Raw genomic sequence first — 21,603 nt, 5'->3', positions numbered from 1 at the left:
AGATATAATCTGTACAAAGTGTGTTTGCAGAACCATACAAGGCTGAGCAGACAGTCTCGGAAGGCGTGTTTCAGAGGTGTGGAATGCTAGAGAGAGACATACATCTTCAATACTTTTTTGACTCTCTAAACTGGGGCAAAGTACCATCAGAGCAGCAGTTGACTGAAACAAATCTGAGCCCTACAAACTCCTAAATACAAATTATGCTGATAATACATACATGTCCCATACAACATATGGGACACTGAGTCCCGCTGAGGTATGGGAGCTAGGCCAGATACTCCCAGACCAACAAGTTTGCTCCCTCCTACCTCACAGAACGTACCCATTAAAGGAGGTAAACGTTTAGCATAGGGCCAGACAAATAGTAAACACAGATAGGTATGCATATATTTAACAAACAGTAAATATAAATAGTTAATGTATGTATTTAACAAACACACATAGCACTTACTACCAGCAAGGATCTACTCTAAGTGGTTGACAAATATTAACTCATAAATGAGTGAACATGTGTCACAGACTTTCAGCACGGCTACAAATGGATGAAACTATTCATGGTGAGCCCTACAGTAATTAAGGTCTACTGTTATCCCGAGTGTGGGAAACAGAAACTAATCTCAGCTTAGGAGTATATATTTTCTCATGTGTTGTGGCAGTCCCAGAAAAATTCTGAGCACAAACATAATGCAGAGAAGTTATTATTTTAGAAAAGTTGATAATCTAACCATGAGAAAGAAACATCAGCAAGAGAGATGAAGCTGAGGAATAAATAAAATGGAAAACAAACATGTACCAAAAACCGGAAATTCTTGGGTACTGAGAATGTCTAACGTATGCATAGAAATAGTTTCAAAGATTATCTATTGAGTTGAGGATACAAAATAAATGTCTCAAAATCCTACTTATGAAAAGTAATTAGAAAGCTGTCTATCAATGGTAAAATTTCAATAATGGAATATAAATGAAAAAAGACAACAGAATAGTATGCACAAAGTGATCTCATCTTTGTTTTTGTTTTTTCTTTAAAGTAATACATACACATAGAAAAGTCCTGGAAGGGAAAAAACCCAAAAGCAAACAATAAGATAAACGCAATTTTTATTTTCTTCTTTATAGTTTTTTATATTTTTGGAATTTTCTGCAATAGGTAGTATTTTTATAACAAGGGAGAAATATAAGCTCTCAATACAAATATTTTAGAACTAGAAGGAACCCATCTAATCCAACGCCTCATATTATGGTTAAGGCAACTGAAAGTCAAAAACAGAGTAATTGTTCAAAGGTCACAAGCAAATGATTCTTGTGACTCAAGTTTAGACTCTTTACATGATCCCTGTCTCTGAAGACCTTTGCTTGAATCATTATATAACACTCACTATTTTTAGAAAGTTTCTAAGAGATAACAAATGTTTAAATACTTATATATGTCAACATTCTTCACATTTACTTTTGCTGATTAGTAAGGTATCTAAATAAATCATGTACAAGTAGAGTTGTTTTCTGCTTATTTCCCTGACTAATTCAAAAGTAGGTAAGACCAACAGAGTCTATTCCTACTGCTCCTAAACCACCCCATTCTCACATGAATATTTCATTCACCTGTTTCCTCCTCTCCCAGAGATTCTAATCGAAGTGGTGCTGCTGGGTGGCACTTTACAGGTGGCTACTGTGTTTGGATGATGAAGTATTATGGAATAAACTCTGTGCCAAGGACATTTAACCTACTTAACATCGCCTGAAAAAGCATTGGTGTAAGATTCCTTTGTTTTGGTTTTGTGTCAAGCGTACTGTTGATTATTGAGAAAGGACTGCAGTGGAAACTCTGAATTGAAGAGTTCCTTTGATGGTGCGATGGAAAGCACCATATACATGATATTCTGATAGATGGATGGCTGAATTGGAAAAACAACTGAATGTTATCAGGTAACAGCAAAGACAGAAGATTGGCTGAGGGCAATAAAGAGCAATTAAAGGACAAGCCAGTGCAGAGTAAAGGAAGGCAATTAAATTATAAGTAACAAAGGAGAGCACAGGCAGGTTCCTGAAAGATGGAGACTGCACATGCGGAGGGAGGAGACTATACAGTGTTCTGTGCACACAAGAGCAATGGGGCTACATGGACCAATGTGCTGCTGAGGTTCATGGATGGAAAAGGGCCCAATGCAACCAGCAGTAGCACCAGTTCAGCCCAATGCAACCACAGTTGAGGTCATGGAGGACCACTGCATCTTTTCATTTTGTTTTATGTCTCTAATCACAACAACATGTATGACGTCCATGGCACAGCGAGGGTTAACTAGAATTCCCAGCTACAGAAATACCAGGTGTGGTGCCTTCTGTACCATCTCACAGCCTTATGGAGTGCTGATCCTCAAACTTAATTGTGGAGACAAACCTCTGAGGATCTATGAAAATGCAGATCTTGGTTTGACAGGTCTGGGGCGGGGACCAAGATTCTGCAATTCTTACAAGTTCTAATGCTGATATGTCAGTCTGCAGACCACACTTTGGGTGGTAAGGATGTAAAGTGCTTTCTAAGTACGGAAAAATAAAAAATTCATAGTCACATTTAAGCTCATCAGCAATAATGAGAAAAACAACCACTTATTCAGGGCATATTATGCGCCATTTTGTACATGTTATATGATTTACTTCTCATAACACACCTGATATAATTTTGTCTCTATGCTATAGTTGTGGAAGCTGATATTTAGGAAACTCTTTTGTCTATATTCAAACAGCTAGCAGTAGTACCAGGATTTAAACCTGATTTTGTTTGACTCCAAAACTATTCACCAATAAACCACAGAGATGAGATTAACAGAATTATTAATTTTGTGATCTTAAAAAATCCCCAAAATTTCTCTGAGCCATAATTTTTCATCTCTAACATGGGGACGGATAATGGCAGAGCTGTGGTTTGGACCAATGAGGTAGGAGATGTAGAATTATTTTGAAATCTATAAAAGAATGTAAAGATACAATCATTGTAACTAGGTTTTCACTCTCCTCTCCCTAGTTCTTGAGGGTTTGTCTGCAGATTGTAGCAGAGCAGTGCAGCTGCTCATATACCCTTGACCAAAGGCTGGTCCTCATCTATTGGAGATGGTCGTCCTCTTCAACTGAGCGCATATCTTTGGGAGGGGCACACGTGGAGCAGTGACACCCGCCTAGCCAGCCAGATCAGCCAACTCAGCCCTGGTGATCAATAGGGTGATAGATGTCAAAGCCAGATCACCCTCACATCCCCTAGTTCTTAAAAATGTTACTGAATGTACACCTTTCCTAAAAGCATATGTTCACAAAATTTTTCTTATCAGGATCCTATTATATTTCTAAAAATTATTGACAACCCTAAGATGCCTTTTCAGCTGACTATGGACATTCTTTAAAACCAAAATTCTAAAAGTATTAATTTCTTAAATGGCCACTTGCTCTGAAGCAGAGAATGGGGGTAAGATGGTTTACCTCTTGAATGGACAAGTGTTGGACAGCTGGAGTCCGTCTCCATGGAGATTATCTTGGGTAACAGGTTTCTTCTGGGGAATAGCTGAGTTTGTGGATTTTGCTTTTGAAAACTCTGCTTCAGCAAGATGTGAAAAAAAGAAGCAGCTATGGAAACTCATCTGATTCCAGATATGATGATGAAAGAGGGCCACCAGAATGGGTAGAATCAATCATCTGCATGGCCCCAGTCCTCCTCTAATGGCTGGTGGATGAGAAAGGAAAATGTCTGCTCCAAGAAGCAGACAACTGGACATGCGCATTCACAGCAGAAGGAAACCATCAATAAGTGGAGGGCCTGCCATGCTGGAGCAGTAGAAGAATATGCGTGTCTAAAGAAGGACCGCTCTGTGTCCTCACAAATGAATGAGGTCATGCTGGGAATTCCCTCTGCAGGCAACTGGCTGACTGACATGCAGTTCCATAAATGCACATGTCTATCTCTATCTTTTCTGTATAGTTTATTAAAGAATTAATATTTACTTATTTCAATAAGTAAATATGGACTCCTCATCTTCATATTAAATTCACAAAAAAAAACCTGAATCTGAAGAAAAAAACAAAGGCTGTGTATTTAGCAGTGTTAGTGTAACCTTTCAACTTCAGAAATACTGTTCATTGGTAATTTGCTCTCATTTATAAATCACCTTGTATTTATTTCAATAGTATGCATATATCTGTGGTCCTGAATTGATTTTTATCTTTGTCTTATGAAATAAGATATTTGTCTTATGAAAAAAAATGGCATAAAAATGGAAAAGACACTACTGAACTTTTCATACTGTGACATTAAAATCTTTTAGTCTATCTTGCACTTCGAATGGAAATTATACCAATGCATAATTTTGTAAAATCATCTTACTTGTCCTTTGGAAATACTGGTTCACTGAGTTCTATCTTTCTTCCATATGTTAATGCATGTCATTAAACAACATTAAAAAAAATCACATTCCTCACTGTCTTCAATTTCATGTAAGAATCAGGAAGCTGTGACACTCAAATGGCACAAACAAGTTTTTCAAAATCTAAGTTTTGCTTGGAAGCTCAGATTTTATCATAGACAACTGACAGCTTCATTCGTTTTCCTTGAAGGGACAAGCTAACATCACTCATTTTTGAGAAAACATGCCAAATAAATAAGTCTAAACAAAAAGTTTGTTAGTTCTTTCAAATAAAAACGGTGTTCCTTGAAAAAAATTAGCTAGCTCAGCTTGCAACTTAAACAACTGCACAGCTGCTTTTCCTCTAGAACAATTCTTCAATATGCAGTAGATTTGCTATACCCATACTTCCAACTGTGTCACACAGAATAGAAGATGGGTAATCTAGGTTTGAGATTACTAAATCTGCTTCACCAAAGACATTTTTATTGCTTCATCTAAGGTGTTTTTTTTAGTCAAATGGCTTTTTTTTTTCATTGCAAGTGCATGACTTGTACAATTGGTGCCACTGCAATGACTCCTGCTAAGGTGCCATCACTCCTCCAATACCACGGTATAAAGCTCATTGCAACAGCACAGTGAAAGGGCAAATAATGTCTTACTCTTGTTGTTAAAGTAATTTTGAACTTAAGGTCCCCTTGAAAGCTTCTTCAGAGGCTAAATGCTGTGGCTCCTGCCTGTAATCCCAGCACTTTGGAAAGCCGAGGCAGGTGGATCACTTGAGGCCAGGAGTTAGAGACCAGCCTGATCAACATGGCCATACCACATCTCTACTAAAAACACGAACATTAGCAGTGCGTGATGGTGCACACTTGTGATTCCAGCTACTTCGGAAGCTGAGGCATGAGAATGGCTTGAACTGGAGAGGTGGAGGTTGCAATGAGCTGAGATCACACCACTGTACTCCAGCCTGGATGACAGAGTGAGACTCTGTCTCAAAAACAAAAACAATCAAAAGCCTCTTCAGGAACCCCCCCAGGGATCCCTGGGTCGCACTTTGAGAACTGCTGCCTTAAATATTTTAGCTCAAATTTTGTTCTGTGTTGTCTTTTGCTTATAAACGTATCCAGGGTCTATCCTCCGAGAATAGTAAGTAAAAATAATAAATAAATAAATCCAGAGTCACTCCACAGCTTCTGCACAGCAAAAGAAATAGTCATTAGAGTGAATCGGCAACCAACAGAATGGGAAAAAATTTTTGCAGTCTACCCATCTGACAAAGGGCTGATATCCAGAATCTACAAAGAACTAAAACAGATTTACAAGAAAAAAAACAAACAAGCCCATTCAAAAGGGGGCAAAGGACGCCTGTAATCCCAGCACTTTGGGAGGCCGAGGCGGGTGGATCATGAGCTCAGGAGCTCGAGACCATCTTGGTCAACATGGTGAGACCCCGTCTCTACTAAAAATATAAAAAAATGAGCTAGGCATGGTGGTGCGTGCCTGTAATCCCAGCTACTCAGGAGGCTGAGGCAGGAGAATTGCCTGAACCCAGGAGGCGGAGGTTGCGGTGAGCCGAGATCGTGCCATTGCACTCCAGCCTGGGTAACAAGAGCGAAACTCCGTCTCAAAAAAAAAGCAGGCAAAGGATATAAACAGACACTTTAAAAAAGAAGACATACATAAGGCCAACAAACATATGAAAAAATGCTCATCATCACTGGTCATTAGAGAAATGCAAATCAAAACTACATTGAGATACCATCTCACGCCAGTTAGAATGGTGACCATTAAAAAATCTGGAGACAACAGATGCTGGAAAGGATGTGGAGAAATAGGAACACTTTTACACTGTTGGTGGGAGTGTAAATTAGTTCAACCATTGTGGAAGACAGTGTGGCGATTCCTCAAGGACCTAGAAATAGAAATTCCATTTGACCCAGCAATACCATTACTGGGTATATAGCCAAAGGATTATAAATCGTTTTACTATAAGGACACATGCACACAAATGTTCATTGCAGTACTGTTTACAATAGCAAAGACCTGGAACCAACCCAAATGCCCATGGATGATAGACTGGACAGGGAAAATGTGGCACATATACACCATGGAATATTATGCAGCTATCAAAAATGATGAGTTCGTGTTGTAGGGACATGGATGAACCTGGAAACCGTCATTCTCAGCAAACTGACACAAGAACAGAAAATCAAACACCAAATGTTCTCACTCATAGGTGGGTGTTGAACAATGAGAACACATGGACACAGGGAGGGGAGCATCACACACTGGGGTCTGTCAGGCAGAAATAGGGGAGGGACAGTGGGGGGTGGGGAGTTGGGGAGATATAATATGGGGAGAAATGCCAGATATAGGTGATGGGGAGGAACACAACAAGTCACATTGCCATGTGTGTACCTATGCAACAATCTTGCATGTTCTTCACATGTGCCCCAAAACCTAAAATGCAATTAAAAAAAAGAAAAATGAAAAAACAAAAATAAATCCAGAGTCACTAAAAAATGCTCTTGACCAATGAGCATTATTTGAAAAAAATTTCATGATGGTTATATTTATTTTACTACACAAGTTATTGTGTAACATCATAAAAAACCACTGAGTTTCTTTTCAGTTCTCTCTCTAACCATAAGAGATCACAGGCCCTAGATGCTTCATCAAGACCCCCCAGATGCTTGCTAATGTCAAAAAAAAAAAAGCTTTCTAAGGAGGAGGAGGGTTGGGAAACACACCTTTAGCAACAAGCTGCTTTCTCAAAAATATTCACCTGAAAACCAAGATAGAGTGATTTTGTGTTAAGACTCTCAGATCACACCTGTGATAGAATGTTTGCCAGTTAAGTCTGTGCAAAGTCCTGAAATAATGGTGAGAAAATGGTCAATCCATAAATGAGATATACTTGTGACAGCTCACTTCCTCCAAAATGACTTTCTTACATGTATATATATATAAAATATAGAGATATGTATACATACACATATATGTATATAATATGAAGAACACATGTGTGTGTGTACATATGTGTGTGTGTGTGTATATATATATATGGAGAGGGAGGGAAAAGGAGAGGGAATAAGGGAAAGAAAAAGAGACAGAGAAAGAGAGAGAGAGAGATTGAGAGGGTGAGAGAAAGAGAGAGACGTGGGGTCTCAGTATATTGCCCAGGCTGATCTTAAATTCTGGCCTCAAGTGATCCTCCTGCCCTGGCCCCCTTTAGAGGCATGAGTCAACTCACCCAGCCTAAAATGACTTTCTATCACAACTCTCTGTGTTTCTATTCTACTGCGTTTAAAAATAAGCCAAGAAAGAGACTCAAACTAAGAAGAAAAACACAATTTCCCAAAAGTATACATACTTTGGAAGTTCACAGAAACAGCTGATTATTGATTTCACATTAATAAAGTGCACTAATTTTGGTTTCCACCCAGGGAAATCTAGTCACTGAACTACCAAAGACACATATTACATCTCACTATAGAGGCAATCTTTAGCATCATGACACCAGAAATTTCTTAGATTCTGATTACATATTGTTATATTGAACCAGGCAAAGGAGAGTTGGAAACCCAACAGCAGGCCAAGCTTGATGACTAGGATATAACACTGAGCAAATGAATGGAATAGCATTAGCTATTATCCATGATAAAAATCTGTAATTAAAAGTCCTTCCAGTTACCATGATAGTCTATTACTTACTAATGGTGTGGCTTTTGCCTATAAATTTAGCCCACTGTTTCTAGAAGTGGAGTAAATGAACCACCTACATCTGAATAACCTGAGGTACTTGTTAAAAAGTGCAGATTCTTTGGGTCCATTCTAAATCTAACAACCCATATTAGATCTAATGTGGAGCCTAAAAATCTCTGTCTTTAACACTTTCCAGGTGGCTTTTATGCACAATAACAATTTCACAGAAACCTGGCTGAATTCCTGACTGAGCCTCAGCTTCCTTATCTGTAAAGCAGAATTGACTGTCACCACACTTTCCTATTTCACAGTTGTGGAGTATTGAGGATCAATCAAAAATATATGAGAAAATGCTTTTTAAAACTGCCAAGTGCTACATAAATGATTATAATCATCTAAACTTCTACCACCTACATTTCTACCAACTCTTCTTCTAAAAACTAAAAGTAAAAAAAAGGTAAGAATAATTTTTCAAAGATACTAAAGATATTACCTTAATTGTAACTAAATCTCAGATAACTAAAATACTCAGAAAATAGAGTCTTCTCGTTAATATTTAACTGAATGTTCTGGTCACTCTTTTGAAAAACCTTAAATGTGTTACTACACTGTCTTTCCTTCGTAAATGCATAACTTAGTTTTTATCTGATGATAAGAGATTTTTGAGTTGGGTCAGAATTTTGCATATTTATGCTTAGAAGAGTAATCTATGTTCTGCCTTGAGCTCATCTGCTAAAATGTTTCTTGTTTATCTTTTCTTGTTGGGGGATATCTTATGGTTGATGGAGGCATGTTTATTTTAACCAAAAGCAGATCTCTAATTACCAGTTGTATTCCAAAAGCTTATTTGTTCCTAAGTTGTCTGGAACTTAAAATGCCTCTTCCCCTAGCAAGAAAAAAATGAAGTTATGAATCATGATAAAGTTCTCTGGCTTGTAAAAAAAAAAAAAAGCCATAATATAGATGAAATATATTTCTATCTTAAATATCACACAAATATCTTACAATGGTATTCATCAAACTAGAAAGCAAAATTGAATATGAAACTATTTCATTTGCCTTTAATATTTCTACTTAAGGTAAAGAGTCAGCTGGATGAAGATGAAAACCTGATAGAGCCGGGCGTAACAGCTCAAACCTGTGACCTCAGCACTTTGGGAGGCCAAGGTGGGCAGATCACTTGAGGTCAAGAGTTCAAGACCAGCTTATCCAATGTGGTAAAACCCTGTCTCTACCAGACATACAAAAAAAAAAAAAAAAAAAATTAGCCAGGCATGATGGTGTGTGCCTGTAATCCCAGCTACTCGGGAGGCTGAAGCAGGAGAATCACCTGAACCTGGGAGGCGGACAGAGGTTGTAGTGAGCCAAGTTCATACCACTGCACTTCAGCCTGCGCGACAGAGCAAAACTCTGCCTCAAAAAAAAAAAAATCTGATAGATGAAAATTTCTGTTCTAGAAAGGTTAATGGCCCCCAGTTCTTTATTATACAGAATACACAAGGTCTCTCAATGTTACCACCAGGGATTTTCTTCAGAGTCCTGATTGGGCAGGAGATGACAAAACTGAGTGTCCAAAGTTAACTAAACAAGTGAAACAGAAGAGAAATGAGCAAAATGTTTTTGAAACAATAGGTGCATATCCCTGAGAAAAAAGACTAGATGGAGTAGAGACAGCTGAGGTACGAATGGTGCCAGAGAAATACCAGAACATGATTCAAGTCACAAGAAAGGAGGTGACAGAAAGCAATGCTGAAGAAGAGGGCGCCATCTACAAGAATCACAAAGACTGAATTCCGGGTGTGGCAGCAAAAGTTACCAAAACCAAAGAGGCCTTGGTGACAGTGAAGGAGTAAAGGAGGCTCTCGTTCACACAGGCCGACTGCCACACTTGGAGTGTTTGTACCTCAGGGAATATTCACTGACTGGATTTCTGATTCTAATCCAAGTTTTCACCGAGGTGCTGTATGCCCTCTTTTTAGGCACACTCACCTTAGTTGGGTACTTCTGTTCATTCACTACCTCCTCCATCTCCCTATACCCAAATAAAAGAATGTCTCAGTTTAAATCTTACCCCTGAATTTATACCCAAGTGTCATCTCTATTTGGATTCCTGACCATGACAGGCCCATGGGTCCCTGCTTGTGTGTTCAGTCTTCCCATCTTCCCCTTTTCCAAGTTAAAGTGTGGTTCAGTCTAACCAAAATGCAGGACGTTCATCCAGCCAATTAAAAGCTGACACTGAGTGCCAGGTACCATCTTCGGCCTAATAGTAAATACAACAGTCTTGGGTTCCTAGGAATCCTTTGTGCATTTTATTAGAACATGTGAAACAAACACCATAAGGGACACAGAGGACACATCTCTGGCCTCTTTAGATGCTTTGGTTATTTTGAAATAAAATGTTAAACTACAGCTAGAGAGATAACACATTTTATAAACCAAAGAGCAATGTCAACTCCAAGTCTGATTAAGAGCAGAGACTTAGCTTGAACATTCTTCCTTCTGTATTCTAGAGTTAAGATAATGGATTGTAAGGGAAGGAAAAGGAAGCTAACTGAATTATAATTTTTACACCCAAAACTCAAATAATACCAGCTTCTGAGATTTATAAAGAACTTTCAGAGCATATTCTCAGGACAAATTGAATCTAGGCTCCTGGGTTGCATTCCTCAAACTTGGCCCAAATAAAACTCTCTACTTAATTAATTTTGCCTCAGTTTTTCTTCTTTAGGTCAGCAGGATTCACAGTGACTTCCCACCATCACCTGGTGTTTTTCTCTAAAATCAGCGATTGGTACCAGCATGAACCCACCGCACTCTCCATTTCTGAAGGTCCTAACATATGTTGTGGAGAGGAGGTCTCACCATGTTGTCCAGGTTGGTCTTGAACTCCCGGGCTCAAGCAATCCTCCCACATCAGCCTCCCAAAGTACTGGGATTTGAGGCATTAGCCACTATGCTCAGCCTGAAATCTTATCTTGTGTAGTTGAAGCTGACTGAGATCGGACAGATCAGCCTTTCCACTGTGCAAACCCCACCCAGTCTTTCAGAGTGGAAGAATAAATAAATGCAGTAATGAAAAGTCAATTGGCAAAGCTCACAGAAAGCTTTAACTTTCCCTGGCCTAAGGCGGTTCCATTTGCTTAACTTACATTCTACCCTCAGCTTTCTCCCTTTCAAATAAGAATGTGAAAATCCTCGCACCCATCTTCCCAGCTTCCTTGAAGAAGCTTATGAACCTGCTCACCTGAAAAGCTGTAAACTAAAAATAAAATCCAAAGCCCTCGACCAACTGAACGGAACTGCTCTTGACCAAGGAGACTCCAGAGAAACCTTAAAAACTGAGTTCTCAGTCAAAATAGGCAGAGAGGTCAAATGTACCTCATACTCCCTCCCTTTTGGAGTTTAGGCACAATTGACCAGCATTAATGTTACCATAGAGATAAGACTGCAAAAAACGGTCTGTGGCAATAAGACATCAAGTTATAAACAAGACCTTAAGGCTATGCAAGGAGAAAGTTAAGTCATGTCTGCAAACCATAATATTGCTATATAGCATGCTTAACTTACAATATCCTTTTTTTTTTTTTTTTGAGATAGTCTTGCTCTGTCACTCACGCTGGAGTGCAATGGTGCAATCCTGGCTCACTGCAACCTCCACCTCCTGGGCTCAAGTGGTTCTTCTGCCTCAGCCTCCCAAGTGGTTGGTACTACAGGCATGTGCTACCACATCCTGCTAATTTTTCTTTATTTTCAGTAGAGATGGGGTTTTACCATGTTGGTCAGGCCGGTCTCAAACTCCTGACCTCAAATGATCCCACACACATCAGCCTCCCAAAGTGCTGGTATTACAGGCATGAGCCACCACACCCAGCCACAACATCCCTTTCTATTGATTCTAAGTTTTAGACAGAGCCTTACCCCTTTAATCAATTGCAAATTAAAGGATCTCTGAATCACCAGGCTCAGTGGCTCACACCTATTATCATAGCACTTTGGGAGGCTGAGGCGGGTGCACTGCCTGAGCTCAGGAACTTGAGACCAGCCTGGGCAACATGGTGAAACCCCATTTCTACTAAAATACAAAAAATTAGCCAGGAGTGGTAGTGTGTGCCTATAATCCTAGCTACTCGGGAAGCTGAGACAGGAGAACTGCTAGAACCCAGGAGGGGAAGGCTGCAGTGGCCCGAGATTGCACCATTGAACTCCAAACTGGGTGACAAAGACTGTCTTAAAAGAAAAAGAAAGATTCTCTGAATACACTGAATAAATAACCGGTAAGCCCTTGCTCTAAGACATCCCACCTTTTCATATGGAATCAATGTATACACCTTTCATGTGTTGATGTATGTCTTCGCCAGTAACTCCTGTCTCCCTGAAATATATTTTAAGAAATGGTAATCCAGGCCAGGCACGGTGGCTCACGCCTGTAATCCCAGCACTTTGGGAGGCCGAGGCGGGTGGATCACGAGGTCAAGAGATTGAGACCATCCTTGTTAACACGGTGAAACCCTGTCTCTACTAAAAATACAAAAATTAGCTGGGCATGGTGGCACGTGCCTGTAGTCCCAGCTACTAAGGAGGCTGAGGCAGAAGAATTGCCTGAACCCAGGAGGCGGAGGTTGCCGTGAGCGGAGATCACGCCACTGCACGCCAGCCTGGGTAACAAGAGTGAAACTCCATCTCAAAAAAAAAAAATGGCAATCCAACTGCCTCAGGTGCATGTTCTCAGGACTCCTTGAGAATATATTTCCCTGAACCACAGTCACTCATCTTGGCTCAGAATAAACCTCTTTAAAATATTTTACTGAGTTTGGTTTTCCCATTAACAAGGTGATATTCTTCATTATTGCCAAGGCCTTATAAGTTTCTCACTGAAAATTCTGAATTAATTAAGGATTCTTTTAACAGCAAACTCTCAGGAGACAAAAATATCAAAGATCATGGCCTCTAACCTGTAGATTGTGTTTAACGGAAAATGCCATGAAATAAAGGACCCTTTCCAATCACGTTAGAAAAGACAGTATCAGGCTGCCCTGCCTGAGTGGACATCTTCCTCAGTTGAGATCTTCAACACTTGGTTCTTTAGACCAGGACAACAAGTGGATTAAAATATTCATTTGGTTACTTTCAGGAATAGGAACACTTCTCATATTTGTATTTCAAGTTGTTTTGTTGATAATTATCCTTATTTGTGTCATACTTTTTATTCTTAAATTGATTATGCTTTGTATTTCTAGATGTCTACAGTCTACCACAAAATTCTATAACAAAAAACTAATCAAAATAGCTAGATGTATAGAACTGATCCAACATGAGTCAACTCCAGTGTAAGTGAATGGCCTGAGATCCCACTCCTCTGTCCCTTTCTTGTTCAATCCAATCCCTGAATTGTTGCCAACCCATTTGGCCCTGGAACCTCACAAAGTTCTTAAGTTATAGTACTTCTGCTCATTCCCTCTGACATGGGACAAGATTATCCGGAATGAGCCTTCCCTGCAACATGGGACAAACTTACATCTAAAATGTTGATCCTCAGTATTTTCAGAAGAGAAAGATTTTATCAAAAGGAGGAAATGAGAAAGAAAAATTGCTCAGAGTAGTCTGAGAAATGCAAACTATGCAAAATTTATCAGGCCCAGAGAGACAGGAGCATGGGACATCAGTCACATCTCACTGCACCCATTCCCGGGGGCAAATCTTTTAAAGTATTTTGTTCCTGACAGCTGCCTCACCCACTATCTTCATGTTCCTGGAATCTGTGATACAAAGAGCAATGTGTAGCCAACTAATAGCTTGCTATTGTAACAAAAATGCTTGATAAACAACTTAGGAACTGCCTCTTCTTTTTTCCTTTAAAAACCCATTTGTAACTGCTGCTAATACTAGCATATACTCAGGGCAACTAACTTGAATCTGTACTCCTGGGTTGCAGTCCTCAAACTTGGGCCAAACAGATTCTCTACTCATATTTAAAAAAAAAAAAAAAAAAAGAACTCTTTCATTGAAACACGAAAGTAGTCTTCAGGGACCACCGTCCACACACAAAGCCCTTTACACATACACAGATACACAGATATATGTATTCATAAGTACAGCAGGTCACAAACACACACACGAAATAATGCTTTTGAGGAGCTAACTGGAGAAGTGTATTGCAATGTCGTTAAGAATTACATGATCCTCTAAAATCACTCCAGGAAACAAGAGGGATATTTAAATACATCTACAAGTCAATACATCTCAGCAGAAGTCTACATTTCAGTTCAAAACTTCATTTACAGCAAAGGAAAGGCACCTAATATTTAACATACCTACTGATGCATGTAGAGAACAATACTTGTTTTTCCCTCTTGCAGTTTTCCTCAGTTTGGCTCAATGCCTAGGCATAAGCATTCCCAGGGCCAAAGGCCAAAAGCCTCTAAAGCAGAGCTTGGTGACCCTCTCCTAGGATCAAACACCACACTGGGGAGAAGCCATGTTAGGACAGAATCCTTATTTCTTCATCCACTCTCACACGTCTACATTTTAATTTATCTGAGAAAACTGCAGAATAATGTAACAATTACATTGCCACTTCAGCATGATTGCCTCCACAAGGCAAGGCAACTCTTCTATGTATCCTCCTAAATTAAAACAGTGTAGGTGAGGACCACTGTGGTGGGCCTCTCCTAATCCCAACCCCAGGGTGCAATTAGTTCAATTCATTTCTGCAGCTTTCTAAAAAGTTTGCTGAGGTTTAATCTGAAAAAAATAAAAAAAGGAATTCTATAACTGTAGCTCTTCTCTAGAAGACATGGCCCAGAGCTCTTGGATGACAATTGTCAGGTTCCTTTTGGGGCCTTTTCCCTTTGGAGCCCATTATGTGGGAAAATTCTAGGGGGCATGGGGGTTGGGGAAGAAGGTATTGAAGCAGGGAAGAGAAAGAATAAGAGTTTGCAATTTCAGTTCAATTTCTAAATAGCAATTTCAACAATAAAGGGTCTCACTGTGTCACCCAAGCTGGAGAACGGTGGCACAATCACGGCTCACTGCAGCCTTAACTTTCCCTGGCTCAGGTAAACCTCTCATGCCAGCCTCCCAAGTGCTGGGAATACAGACACATGCCACCATACCCAGCTAATTTTTGTTATCTTTTGTAGAGATGAGGTTTTGTCATGTTGCCCAGGCTGGTCTCAAACTCCTGGACTCAAGCAGTTAAACTGCCTCAGCCTCCCCAAGTGCCAGGATCATAGGTATGAGTCACTGCACCAGATCTATTGGTGACATTTTATGTTAATGTCTCACAGTATTCCATCAAAAGATATGAAGTAGGAATTCTTTCCAATTCAATAGATGCAAAAGACCCCAATTAATGGAATAAAAAAGGTCCACAATAGTCCTACTTGTGGAAATCAGTCCTAGGACACTTCCATGTCAAATGCCCAGAGTTGCATCATCAGACCATAACGGAATGCTGTTTGACCAGTTGACTGCAGTTCTTAAAGACTAGAAAGCTTGTTCCAAAAGTAGACCTTTGCTGGTATCTGTTGTTGATGTATAAGTAAATGAATTTAAAAACTGAATTTTGCATTTAAAAACCTTTAAAGATTTGTAGGCATGTAGAAATGGTTTTGCACTGGAGTTACATACAGACTCCATGTACACTTACTGACTACCTCATCATGAGTAAAATATCTGAAGGTATGGATACTAAACAATTTAAGTGATCAGCTTGTAAAAGCTAAGGTCTTCCATTAACAAAATTTTAAAAAGGTGGCTCAAGAGACTAAGTCCTACTCAACATCGTGTTATTATAGACTCAAACAGTGATACAATACAAGGTGCAAAATTTTATCTTAAGATGCAAACATCACGTGGCTCGGGATTCTTATTCTTTGAACCTTAGCCTTCTTTGTAAGTACAAAGTATATGACATCATCTCTTAAGTCTAGGAAGATTGATTCCTCAAAGTATTGTAGCATCTCCATGATATCCCAAATACAGTGAAAATGGAAATGCATACAAAATGAAAGGAGACTTTAAAAATTAGAAAATTTTCTACAAAGTATTGTTCACTCATATGTAAAGGGATATATTTTAGGGTACACTATACATAGAAATCTGTGATCTCCACTTAATACAATAAAAATGATTCTATTTCCTGGGGTTTCCAATTTACTTCCTCACATACATTTTGCAGCTTGATTTTCACAATAATCCCATGCAATGCACAAGGGAGTTGATGTTCCCATTTTAAGAGAGAAAAAAATGAGGTTTGGCAAGTGTTAGGCCTCCATTGCAAGCCCGGACCCAAAAAATCTAAAGCCCTGCCTGGCTCGGCTAATCACTCCCACCCACTGCCAGCGTTCTCCATCCTCCCTGATCACCCAGTGGAGCTTCCCCCCAACCCAACATCAACCCACCCTGCCATTTTAACTGGTATTATGATAATGTGAATACTCCTCACCCCACCCCGCCATCTTAACTACTCTTCCGCCTTACCCCACCAGCCACTGAAACTGAACTTATGGTAATGATACTCCTTGCCCCTACCCCCATCACTGTAACTAATCTTACTCTGTAACACCCCTACCCCCTCCCCCAAAAATTTGCCCCAACCTATAAAACCAACTCCTATCCCACAGACCTTCAACATTAGCCCACCTGCACCCAGGTGAATAAACAGCCATGTTGCTTACACGAAGCCCGTTGTGGGGGGGGGGGGTCTCTTCATTCAAAGCGTGCGTTTTAACACGGGGAGTTATGCAAGGCCTTAGCAATCAATAACAGCCAGGAATTCAGGCCTTCTCTCAGTCAACACTTTCCACCATGAATTAACGATAAAAACCAATCCCCACATTTCATCAAGTTGACTGTGGGTCCTGCAACTAACTGCCATAGCAAAATAGCAGAGGAGTAATTGGTAGCTTTTGTTAGCAACACAAACCGTGTGACCTACGGTTAGGAGAGAGGGCAAAGAATCATAAAGGTTTCTTCAGCCACATAACTTGAATATCCATGGAATTTCTGAGCAGCTGCAAGAAAATTCCAAAACGGAGCCAAAGGGAAAAAGTGTTCCCTATTCCTAATAAAACTTAAAGAGCACTGCTAACTCTTCAACTGGAACCAGTTAACCCAAGTAAAATCATGCATACTGCACTCAGAGCCCCCCCAAAAGAAGCAACACATCGATGCACCTTCTTAAGCCCAACAACTTTTTGCGTTTGTCATTTTTCTCCTCTTAAAAACTCCTACTCTCCTGGGGCAGGGGGGCTAGTATTTCTAAGGATGAGCATTTTGAACAGCGAGCTTTCACAGGCATCCGCTATTCAAGTGAGAGTGAACCATCCTGCCCTACCAGGGTACCAGGCAGGGGCGGCGGGGTAGGGCACTTGCAAAAGCTGCGGAGGAGAGCGCACGGGCGAAGAGGCGCTCCCGGACCACGCCTCCCTCCGGGGACCCGGGCTGACCGCGCCGAGGGCTTAGGAGCTCGGCGCCGCCCTCTCCGTCCTTCCAGCCCTCCCGGGCGCCCGGGCCTGGCCGCGCACCTACCAGCGAGAGCACTTTATAGGTGTTGGGGTCCTTGGCCGTGCGGGCGCGCACCGCCTTCTCCAGCGGCTCCTCCCCCACGTCCATGGGGGCCAGCAAGGACGCGGCCGCTTGCGGGTCCCTGGGCGCCTCGGCGGCGTCGCTGCGGCCCGGATCGCGGCCGTTCCCCGCGGGGCCCTCCCAGGGAGCGCGCCTGCCCTCGCCACCGCGGCTCCCACCTCCCGCGCAGCCGTCGCGCTCCATCGTGGCCCCGGGCGCTCCGGCCCCGCCGCCCGGCCGCGCCTTTAATAGGCCCGCGCCTCGCGCCCCGCCCCGCCCCGCCCCGCCCGCCGCGCCCGCCCCTCGCGGTCGGACCCTTGGCTCCCCGCCCTACGCCTGGCGCTCGCTGTCAGGGAACAGCGACTCAACGCCCCGGATTACTGGGCTTCCTGTCTGATTTCGGGCACTCTGCGTGTCGGTTATTTTGGGTCCCTTACGTGGGCGTGTCTTGAACTTCTCCCCTCCGAGCCGTCCCTTCCCCGCACCCCGGCCACCCTCCCGACACTTGAAGGAATCGCCCTGCGTGGCCTCGCGGCGCGGCCCGTACTGAAATTGCAGCGTGTGGTCTGCAGAGGGCATGAGATCATGGGGCCCCAAAATAGAAGCGGGGAGGAGGAGAAGGATGCAGCAGCCGATGCTGCTCCGGCTTCTCAAAGGCGAGAGAGTGGAGTCTTGGGGGCAACCTGTGAGTCTCTGGATGGAAAAGCAAGTAAACCATGGAGGAAGGCGACTTTCCGCATCTTCGGCTCCGAGCCCTGACCCCCACCACTACCTAAGCTACACTGAGAGAGAAATCGTCCACGTTAAAACACGTAGGTTTACGTATACTATACACACATATAAGAAATAGTTCGTTTTCCACGGTTTTATGTGGTTTCTGGAGTCTTGTCGCCATTGGTTTTATGTATATTTAATTCTTCTAGGCTTTATTGGAAGTTTCAAGAGTTGGTGTTGCCCTTTTCTGAGGTTGACAGTGATACTCCGCAATATCAAAAGTCTTCATGCAATCTGAAATACTCCGATAAGCCTTATTTTTGAACTAGGATATTAACAAGCTATGATTCTTGAGGCGTTTGTTTACCTTTGATTCTGGAACTTTTACATTTGCTGGCTCATCAGTTAGCAAAATCACCAGTGTGTAGTGAAGTGAGACAGAGGGAAACCAGTGACTTTGAACTACTTTGCAATACCCAGGACTGACTTCAGGGACCAAGGAAAACAATTAGTTTTCAATACATTTAGACTGCATGAATATATACAAATATTTACAAATGAGGATGAATGTTTAACAAATATAAAATACATGTTATCCCTCTTTAAAATAGTCAACTTGGGATGCTCTTCATTTATACTGACTCATCCATCCACCCATCCATTCATTCATTAAGTAATGAATCCTTCAACTCAAGCTTTTGGCCTCCAACTGTACATACCATATAAAAAATGAGTTAAAATGTATCTTTCCTCAAGTGTGGTTAAAGCAGGGGGGAGGGAGGGGAGGACCAACTTGTAAATAAAAAACAATTAAAACCTAAGGCATATATGCACAATAAAGTCGCACATAGGATATTCATACAGGAGATAGAAAGGCATTATTTAGGCAGATAATGAGGACAGAAGAGTCCTCGGCAGAACTTCCCTTCTAACTAAAAGCATCCCAGGAAATCACTTCCTTTCTAACAAAGGCCAGCCTGGAAGATTGGGCTGCACACATAGGTGAGGAAGCTGGAAGCTTGCTCGGGGATGTGGCACAGATAGAAGGGGCTACCTGGGCCAGGCCTGTCCACCATGGGGAGTCCACCTCCTCTTTTTTAGTACATGCACAGTAAGACAGAAATAGGCAACATGGAGTAGCTACCCGCCTATATAGTAGAAGATTGGGGCAGGGGCTGCCAGAGATTTGAGCCCTATGTAGATCACACACCTGATCCTAACGGGTTTTTTGTGCCGTGTGCAGATGGCACACCTGGTCCTAATCGGTTTTTCACTCCTGATGTAGATCAGACACTGCCTCCCCACTGCTCATCTATAAAAACCCTTATATTTCACTATGGATCAGTAACCCCTTTTTCCGGGACCCCTCTCGGTAGCAGAAAGCTATTCTCTTTCTTTTGCCTATTAAAAATTCTGCTCTAAACCTCACCCTTTGTGTGTGTCCACATGTTTGATCTCTGTGATCGTGAGACCAAGAACCTTGGGTGTACCCCAGACAATAAGGCTGCTTCAGTATTATGAGAGCTTAGTAGAAAGGGCAGTTGACATCTGGAAGAAGTAAAAAGCCTTCCCTCAAAGCACTGAACTTTTTTTAAAAAGTTACCTTTGAGCCAGCTCACAAACCACTCAAGAGAAACAGGTTTTCACTATTTCGTAGTCACACATATTTTTCTGCCCCAAACTTGGTTCCAAATTTTCCTTTGACTCTTTCCAAAAACCAGATTCAAGAACAAAGATTTGCTCCACTGAGACTGGTCAAATGAGGGTCAAAACTTCTAAAAGCAGCTCAACAGAGACATTATCCAAAGTGGCTTTGAACCTGACAAAACAAGTAGAAGAAGTGTATTGTCTGCATGTTAAGGCAACAAACCACTTTAAAGACTTAGCATTTGGAAAAGACAGTATACAGTGTGCCGTGTCACAAACATCTTAAACATCTAGAGGCCTAAGGAAATCATTTTTCTGTGGCATTAATTTATTTTTAAGATTCTATATGATATCCTGGTTTTTCTTTCTTTTTTCGAAAGTACAATACGTCAGGAGCCACATTTGACTGAGGCAACAGTATACACATCGCAAAAGGTGAACCATGTGCCATGTTAAAGGTTGCAGCATCTATTCAACAGGATTGTGTGCCTAGTGTGGACAAATGGTCAGATTGTTCAAAAGAAGCAGGAAATTTACATGTTTGTGTGAATTCTCCAAGTTGCAAAATGTTGTCTACAAAATTCAGAGAAACAGTTTCTTCAAACAAACAAAATGTAGCACATTTAAAAGCCACATCTGCAGGATGGACCTGGCACACACGCTACCAGGATGTGGCCTCTGCCTAATGCTCATGCCTCATCTGTGCCAGTTGGGACTTTTATGAGTGATTATAAAAGCTCAGTTGGAAGTCTAAAATCAGAGGAATAAAAATGAGCCAAGGCCGGGCACGGTGGCTCACGCCTGTAATCCCAGCACTTTGGGAGGCTGAGGCGGATGGATCATTTGAGGTCAAGCACTCAAGACCAGCCTGGCTAATGTGGTGAAATCCCATCTCTACTAAAAATACAGGAATTAGCAGGGCATAGTGGCACATGCCTGTAGTCCCAGCAACTCTGTAGGCTGAGGCAGGAGAATTGCTTGAACCCGAGAGGTGGAGGTTGCGTTGAGCAGAGATCATGTCACTGCACTGCAGCCTGGGCAATGGAGCATGACTCTGCCTGAAAAATAAATAAATAAATAAAATGAGTCAAGTATGCTGTTCTTAGGTTTAGCTATAGACATTGCAATGCCTATAGTGAGATACTGCCTCACAGTCTTCTTTATTCTAAATGGTCTGAGGGACAGCTTCACCCTCACATTCCAAAGTACAATAAGGTAATGAGACATAAAGCCACAACACAAATTTTTGGCTTAATGCAAAGGTGAACAATGAATATTTCATGATTAATTCTAAATCACTCTGTTTTAGTGATTGCATACTCTAATCTGGTACAGCAGTAAAGATGATAATTTAAGATTTTATTTAAGTTTTATTGTAACATAAATATTTAAACATTTCTCCCTTGGTACTGAAGCTTTAGTTGTAGATAAGGCCAAAACACAAATCAAAAAAAATTTATCTGTGTTTAATTATTACTTCGAGGTTGGGAAACAACTTTTCTTAACTATTAAAAAATGAAATATGCTGTAAGGTAATTATTTTAGCAGCTGTCCCAGAGCTTTTCCAGCTTTCTTC

General features: G+C 41.2%; 1 protein-coding gene and 1 pseudogene across 3 annotated transcripts in view; one reads left to right on the top strand and one right to left on the bottom strand.

The window, feature by feature from the left end:
- ENPP1 (ectonucleotide pyrophosphatase/phosphodiesterase 1) overlaps nucleotides 1-17,888 on the bottom strand; it is an 81,625-nt gene extending 63,737 nt beyond the window's left edge. For all 3 annotated transcript variants that reach the window (XM_078370794.1, XM_002746966.7, XM_078370795.1), the window contains exon 1: nucleotides 17,631-17,888. In XM_078370794.1, the coding sequence (XP_078226920.1) occupies nucleotides 17,631-17,870 (240 nt within the window). In that variant the 5' untranslated portion in view covers nucleotides 17,871-17,888. The remainder of the gene's footprint in view (nucleotides 1-17,630) is intronic.
- LOC100412460 (selenoprotein K pseudogene) lies at nucleotides 3,437-4,087 on the top strand (annotated as a pseudogene).
- Nucleotides 17,889-21,603: the final 3,715 nt, after the last annotated feature.

The sequence above is a fragment of the Callithrix jacchus genome, chromosome 4 (assembly GCF_049354715.1).
Source record: "Callithrix jacchus isolate 240 chromosome 4, calJac240_pri, whole genome shotgun sequence".
Taxonomy (NCBI): Eukaryota; Metazoa; Chordata; class Mammalia; order Primates; family Cebidae; genus Callithrix; species Callithrix jacchus.
This window is presented reverse-complemented; position numbering and strand designations above follow the sequence as displayed.